The 7,500-nt window shown below is 44.5% G+C and overlaps 1 protein-coding gene across 1 annotated transcript in view; it reads right to left on the bottom strand.

Moving 5' to 3' along the window:
- Window positions 1-7,500, bottom strand: part of cacna1ba (calcium channel, voltage-dependent, N type, alpha 1B subunit, a) — a 167,876-nt gene that overhangs the window by 38,055 nt on the left and 122,321 nt on the right. The window contains exons 27-30 of the mRNA XM_036526129.1: window positions 4,699-4,795; window positions 3,809-3,969; window positions 3,149-3,286; window positions 874-1,075 (exon numbers count right to left, since the gene is read on the bottom strand). Of these exons, the coding sequence (XP_036382022.1) occupies window positions 874-1,075; window positions 3,149-3,286; window positions 3,809-3,969; window positions 4,699-4,795 (598 nt within the window). The remainder of the gene's footprint in view (window positions 1-873; window positions 1,076-3,148; window positions 3,287-3,808; window positions 3,970-4,698; window positions 4,796-7,500) is intronic.

The following is a 7,500-nucleotide window of genomic DNA, read 5'->3' as shown; positions in this document are numbered from 1 at the left end:
GTATCAAGATACACATGGTAACTGAATGACTAGGGGACACAGATTTAAAATGGTCTCAATCAGAGAACTGAGGCCACATATTTAAAAAAGGCAAACTTTAGCTGTTTTTCCAATCACAGAATATCAAATGTATCCAAAACTGACAATGGAAATTAATACATCTGCAGCAACCCATACCGAATATTCTATAGCAACAAGTTACATGTTTTCATTGGAACTAGCTGGCTGAGTTGGCAAAGGCACACAGCACATGCGCAGAGGGATGCGCAGATATGCGCATTCATGCAGACACAGCAGAGAGTGGCCGAAGTGACCAGGCACAGAGGAGCTCACCTCTGGAGTTACGTTACATTACTGGCATTTATTACTGGCACTGCAGTGCTTCACTCCTCCATTACATAGCATTACATTACTGGCATTTAGCAGACACTCTTATCCAGAGCGACTTACATGGGTTACAATATTTTTTTGCATGTAACCCATCTATATAGCTGGATGTTTACTGAGGCAAGTCTGGGTTAAGTACCCTAGGGTGCAGCAGCAATGCCACAGCAGGAAATCAGCCTTTTGGTTACGAGTCCTGCTCTTTACCACAGTGTATGCTACACTACCACACTGGAGTAAAGTCCTTTTTTGTGTAGCTGACCTACTGTCAAATGAAAATTTCAGTTCCTTACTTTTAGGATACTTTTTCAGAATAAGATTCAGGCTCTTAACCTGCAAGAGCATTGCAGTGCTTTGGACAAACCTCAACAGGGTTGACTGCAATACAGATGAGAGCTGTGCTCTTTGCACAACCAGGTTCTGAATTGCTCTCCAGAAAGCCCCCAGAATCAGTTGGCAGATATGAGTCGAGTTCTCTTTGCCCATTACCTCGTTCTTTTCCAGGCTGCATTCAGACATGGCCTTGTCACCCTGCTCCTGGAAGGTGATGATGATGAGGGCGACAAAGATGTTGACGAAGAAGAAGGGGAAGACCACAAAGTAGACCACGTAGAAGATGGATATCTCGATGCGGAAGCCAGGTGTGGGGCCCTGGTCCTCGAAGGTGGCGTCCACTGAGTGTTTCAGCACCCTGGAGGGACAGGAAACAGCAACGCCCAAACAGGAAGGAGAACTCAGAAAACAACTGATAAAACCACAGATATTCGATATTATTGACAGATAACTGTCTGTTGAATTCCTTCTGTGCTCCATACTTCCTTATCTATGAGGACCTGGTTGATAGGTGAAGGCTCTGGTGCTGCCTGCATCTCTATGCCAACTGTGCATATTCTGCTTCAGGCCACACCCCTTCATTAATATTCCTATCAAACCAGCAAATCAGAACACGTCCAACTTCAACAATGGCAGAGACAGAACTTTCAATGTGAAACAACCTGAGCTGACAATCTGGTCCATATGTAGACTATCTGTGATAAAACTGATTCTATAGTCATTTGTAACCCACTGCACTCTAATCAAAGCGCACTGGAAAAAAAAAACTAAAATGCAAAAATCTAAATGCTCTGTCACAGTCTGAGTAGATTAGCAAGTCTCATTTTGAGCCCTATGTCCTGGGTTTGATACTGTCTGTCTCACTTGCCAATGATGACTGGGAGCCCCCAGTCTTTGAGCATTGTTATGTCAGGAATTAGGAGTGGGTAGGGTGGTGGTTATGCTTCCTTGTCACATCAGGCACCTGTGAGTTGACCTCAGTGACTCAGCATCTATCTTCCAGTTCACTTCACTGTGGTGCATTGTGGGACTTGTAGTGTGAAAGACAGCCATTGGCTGCCTGTGAGTTAATTAGAGCATTGCGTTAGTCTCGCTTCAGCACTCCCTCGCAACTGCAGAGGTTGTCATGGAGTGATAAGCCTAATGTGCAATTGGCAATTCCAGGAAAGGGATGTATAAAAAAGCATAAAAGTGCTTTGTCATCATTTCCAGCCCTAGAACACTGCCCCATATTTTGCTGATTAAGTGTGACTCATCATAAGCGCCACAAAGACACAGTGCTATCACACTCGGCCACAATTAGTCCCCCAGTTTGGGAGATACATATTCCGCTGTAACTGACTCATGGCCTAACCCGGGGAGATACCATCCTATCATTTTTACATATCACGTATCTGCGAATTATTTAATAATGCGCTCAATTTAATGATTTTGTTGAGGATGGAGAAATGAAGAGAAGGAGATATGAGGAATTATGGACTACAGGGAAATTGCCCTCTCCCTGTGCAGCACTGACCTGATAAACTTGGATTCTCTGTTTAAATAAGATATGAATCAAAGCCAATTACAAGGACCAGCACAGCAGATTCTCTGTAAAAAAAAAAACCCTGAGAAGCACATTGGCCCTTGGCTCCACTGCCTGAGAAGACGTACATAACCATAACCTATCTCCACACACTGACATATATCGCAGTCTGCCTTTTAATATCATAGCAGCCTTCAAAAGCAGCTTCAGAGGGCTGGAACTTCAAATACTCCGCCAGCTGTGCTCTTCGATCAGAGGAAATTAGAAAGTGTAAGGGTCACATGGGGAGAGTGGGGGTGGAGCAGGGGGCGTGAGACCCTGTGGGGGAGGGGGGTGATTTTGGGTGGGTGGTTGTTGTGGTGGATGGTGGTGGGTGTGGCACTCACTGGTCACATTCAAGCATCTGTCATATGACACGCAATCACGGCATTTTACCCGGTAAGACTGCTAATAGCTAAAATTCAAATTCAGGTAGCACAATTATAGACCTACGGTGAGCGGGTGAGGGGTGAATAGATAACCAGATGTAGGGGACCCAGTTTGAGAATTGGACCAGTTCACCAGACTTAACACTCAATTTCACATGGCCCTTACTGAGCTCAGTGCACCTTGGTACAACACCTCATCTGAAAGACAAAACCTCCCAGAGCATAGTGTCCCCATCACTTACTGACTCACTCAGTTCGGCTCATTAAGACTACAGCATGGCGTGGCTGCAGAATAACTCATTTCCTATTCCAGCCCTCTGTCAACTCTCCACTGCTGAGGGCTGCTGCTGTATTCTCACTTCACTCACATCATGAATCTGTACACAAATCTCACCCCCAGGTTCCCCCACCTCCATGGGCTCATTCTCCCTCATATTAAGACCAGATTCTGCTATATCCTGTTGCTAGGGTTACTCACGTGGGCCAGCCCTCTCCGGTGGACACAGTGAACAGGGTGAGGAATGCCCACAGCACGTTGTCATAGTGAAACTCATACTTCTTCCACTCCCGCGGCTGGGCTGTCACCCCATCCTTGTCATAGTCCAAGAACTGCCCCCTGGATTGGATGAAGGAAGGGAAAGAGAGAGAAAAGAAGGGAGTAGGGGAGAGAGAGAAAGAAAGAGTGTTTTATCTGTGTATGCTACAGCAAATAATCCCTTTGTCATTTGGGGGAATAAATGTACTCTGTCAAAAGTAACTTGAGTTCTTTGGTGATACAGATTCTCTTCTTTGAGATATTCTATGTGATGTGACTCCCTCCTTACAGCACCAAGCTGTGCAACGTCTCTGTGTGATGACTTCATGAATAAGTTAAAGTCCTTGCCTGCTGTTGTATTACCATAAAGTCGATGGAAAGATGTATACGGTACACAGAGACAGATAAAACGGCTGCCAGGTGTTCAGGGGAGCAGGCTGGGAATGACAACAGGCGGACCCAGCGGCATCCACAGCTGGGGTCCAGCCTGCGCAGCCAGAGTCAAATCTGCGCAGCCAGGGTGTGCTCTGTGCAGCGGTGGTCAGCACTGCGCATCCAGGTCAAATCTGCGCAGCCAGGCTAAGGGCAGCTGGCTCACTGTACCTGCAGTCTCTCTCCAGCCCCTTGGACTCGTCGGTGCAGTAGAAGAACTTTCCCTTGAACAGCTGCACAGCGATGACGGCAAAGATGAACATGAAGAGGATGTAGACGATGAGGATGTTGAGCACGTTCTTCAGGGAGTTCACCACACAGTCGAACACGGCCTGGGAACACACAGATATACACACACAAAGGGACTCACATTAGAAGCACACTCATGGGTAATTATGCTGATAGAATTTAATATGCAAAAAACACCTTGCGTATTCCCTGTGAAGCCATATGCTGGTCTCTGAGTGTCCTAAGAAGCTGAACCACACCAAACACCAAAGATCTCACCCGAAAACCTGTCACAATCCCACACCGTTTGCTTTTATTTCCAAACCAAAGCACTCTAACTGAAGCACTGAAACTGTTTTGCTAGGCCAGGCCTAGCAAGGATATGGCAAATCAACTTTCACTGCTCAAAGTAAAGGTATGACAAACCTACCTGCTGCAAAGCATGTAGGTCCGCCATACCTTTACTTTGAGCAGTGAAAGTTGATTGTATCCTAAGCTTGAGTGGAGAGAGTTGACCCTACCTTTAGTTTGGGCAAAGGGAGTTGACTGTTCCTTCAGTATCAACAGCAAGAGTTAACTGTACCTTCAGTTTGAACAGTGGGAGCTCACTACATGTTCAGTTTAGTCAAAGAAAGTTGACCACTCCAAGGAAGTTGACCATAACAGCCAAAGGTAATCCTCCCTCGGTTGACTGTACCTTCATTAGTAGCAGTGAGAGTTGAACACGCCTTCAGTTTGGACTGCATCTTATGTTTGGGCAGTGAAAGTTCTCTCTCACTCATGCCTTCAGTTTGGGCGGGTAGAGTTTACTGCTCGATGGGAACTGACCGTACCTTGAGTTTGGGCAGCCGCTTGATAGTTTTGAGGGGTCTCAGGACACGTAGAACTCTAAGGGACTTGATGGTGCTGATGTCTTTGCCCTTGGTGCCTCTGCACAGAACCAACACACAGTTAGTCACAGAAATGTAAACCTGTCTCTTATTTAAAAGATTATTCCCCCACTACATCAATACGCTGCTTTTGTTAACAATCCCAAAACCAGCCACACTCAATATGACATTTACTCAAATGTCATGCATGTGTAAATTTCATATATGTAGATTTGTGTAATATACATTACACTGTTTACACACGTTACAATATTTTTGAACACATTACCTGACCATTAAAACCTCATGCATTCAAAATTCACAGCACGCTATCTGTCCATTTACAGTTTTTACAATTGCTAACGCACACATTGTTAAACTGTAGTCTTGTTTTGTTCTGAGCTATTAGCACATTAATAATATGCTCCAAAAGCTCATCTACAAAATTACGTACAAAATACAAAATGTAAGAGGATGACTGCACTCATCCAAGTGCAGTTCTCTCTCACTTATACACATTATTTATTTAACTTATATTGTTAATCCATACCTATCAATACACTGCATTCAAATTTATGTTGCTTACAGCCATTTGTCATTTTTAATTACACACGCAACCTTCTCATTGTTAAGATGAAGTAAAACATTATTGCATAAAGAGCTGAAATATATATGAGGATATTATAATTTGTAGAAAGGTTCAGAGATATACTGCACTGTAAGCTTTTAGTCAATAAAGTCACCTTGAAGTACTGAGCAAATATGATATTGTCCAAAGTATTTCAACGGGCAGAATCCAAAGACAGGCTTTCCCTTCTGGAGATAATGGAATCGTTTTTTATTGAAAGTATTGAAAATGTGCCAACAGTTTAAAACTGTGTGCAGCGGCAATTGTAAGAAAAGTCAAATGACAGGGAATTGACAGTTTTACAAACTAGGATTTGCAGGTTAATTTGCATTACCGTTGGATCTCCAAAAAACTGAGCTGACATGGGTCTGTCAAACCAGTGTATAGAACTGCATTTCCCAGAAACCCCCACACACAACACCACCCCCACACTGTTAATTGATTAGTAATCTCACGACAGCGCATGCCTCTCTGGCTAATTCCATTGCGCGGGCCATGTAACTCTAGATTACATAGGCTAGCCTCACATTTTCATCAGTTAGTACATGCATGTAAGTTCAGCGGTTATTCTACAGATACCAGAGTGTAGGTTTCAACATTACACTGAGAGGCACTGCTTTAATCCATGCAGGGATGGAAAAGCTACACCCTGCTTGCTGGATTTCTGCAGAATAACATGCCAGGATCGAGAGAAGAAGATCAAAAAGAAACTTCTGGAAGCACAGGCGCAGTTTCTTTTTTAGGAGCCTTGCTGCCTTGAAGGCACATGTCCTTGGTAATAAGTGTGAGAGTAAGCTTTGGTGGTGCAGAGACGCTGAGACAGTGTGATGCATGTGAGGGGGATATTCTGGCTGAAGCTGAATCTGGACAAAACAGGAAATGGTTTGCTGGACTTGGTGCGATGGGTCGGCCAATGGAACAAGAAAAACAAATAAAATCAAACCAGCTGCACTTTCACAGATCTGCTCAACCGGCACTCTAAGCATTCAGTCTTCCAGATTCATCCTCTCAAAGAGCCAACAATTCCAGAAAAAAAAATAAATGAAAAACAAAACCTCTGATTTGACTTGATTACAGGGTTGGTCATGTATTAGGCAAGCCTGGCTGTCTACGTATACTTTGATGGTACTCAGATTGACAGGGTCATAGCTGGGGGTGTGGAGTTCGGTTGAGACTGCAATGACAGTGTCAATCAAAGGAAGGAGGCATACTGCCAGCAGCCTCTAGGGGCGCTGTTGAGCATTTAAAATGTTCATCCCAACTCATAGCCCATAACTGCCGGAAACATTGTGTGCTGTGATTTTTAAGGAATTGGTCTTGTAATACAAATATAATTTTGATTTGATGGTGATTTGATTCTCAGCCTTGAGCTAGGCACTTCACCTCATCTGTCTCACTACATATGCAGTTGTTTAAATCCATAACTTCACACACAGCTTCCATTAAAGAACACTTTCTCGTAGTCAGACTACCTTTCAGTCATACTTAAAAACCAGGTGCATTCTATCCTGATTGATTGTGTATGATTTTGAGTCCCTTTTGAGACTTTGAACACACTGAGAGAACTGCACTTGTGGTGCATCAAATACACCTGAATTTGTCAGTTAGGGTCTTGGGGACAGAGATGTAGGGCTGAATAGCTTTGGGCAGCTGGAGGGGGCAGGGGCTGGACTGGCCAGTGGGCCTGGTTCCTTTTTCTTTCTCCAGCCCCTCTCTTTGGGGGGCTCTGCACCGACACACCATGCATGTCACATGCTCTGATGTCCGTTAGTCTGGCATGCTCTTACAGGTCGAGAGGACCCGTGGTTAATCCGCAGAAGAATACACAACAGCAGACATTCTGACAGCTTTCACAAGAGGCCCCTCGACCAGCTCGGAGAGAACAGGTATCAACATGATGCCAAACGGGGGAAGTCAAATCTATGGACTATGAAGGTCTAAAACTAATCAATCAGGCAATCACCTCAAACAGCCATTGCTGGAGAGTCTGGGAATTTTGAGACGGTCCCTACATGTCCATATATAAGAGGACAGCCTCACGTTCCTCTAGGACTGTGTCAAACCAGATGTGAGGAATGTGATTTCCTCTTATGAAGGCAGTTGTGAACAATGCTATGACCTTGAGCTCAAGGTTACAC

The sequence above is a fragment of the Megalops cyprinoides genome, chromosome 4 (genome assembly GCF_013368585.1).
Source record: "Megalops cyprinoides isolate fMegCyp1 chromosome 4, fMegCyp1.pri, whole genome shotgun sequence".
Lineage (NCBI taxonomy): Eukaryota > Metazoa > Chordata > Actinopteri > Elopiformes > Megalopidae > Megalops > Megalops cyprinoides.
This window is presented reverse-complemented; position numbering and strand designations above follow the sequence as displayed.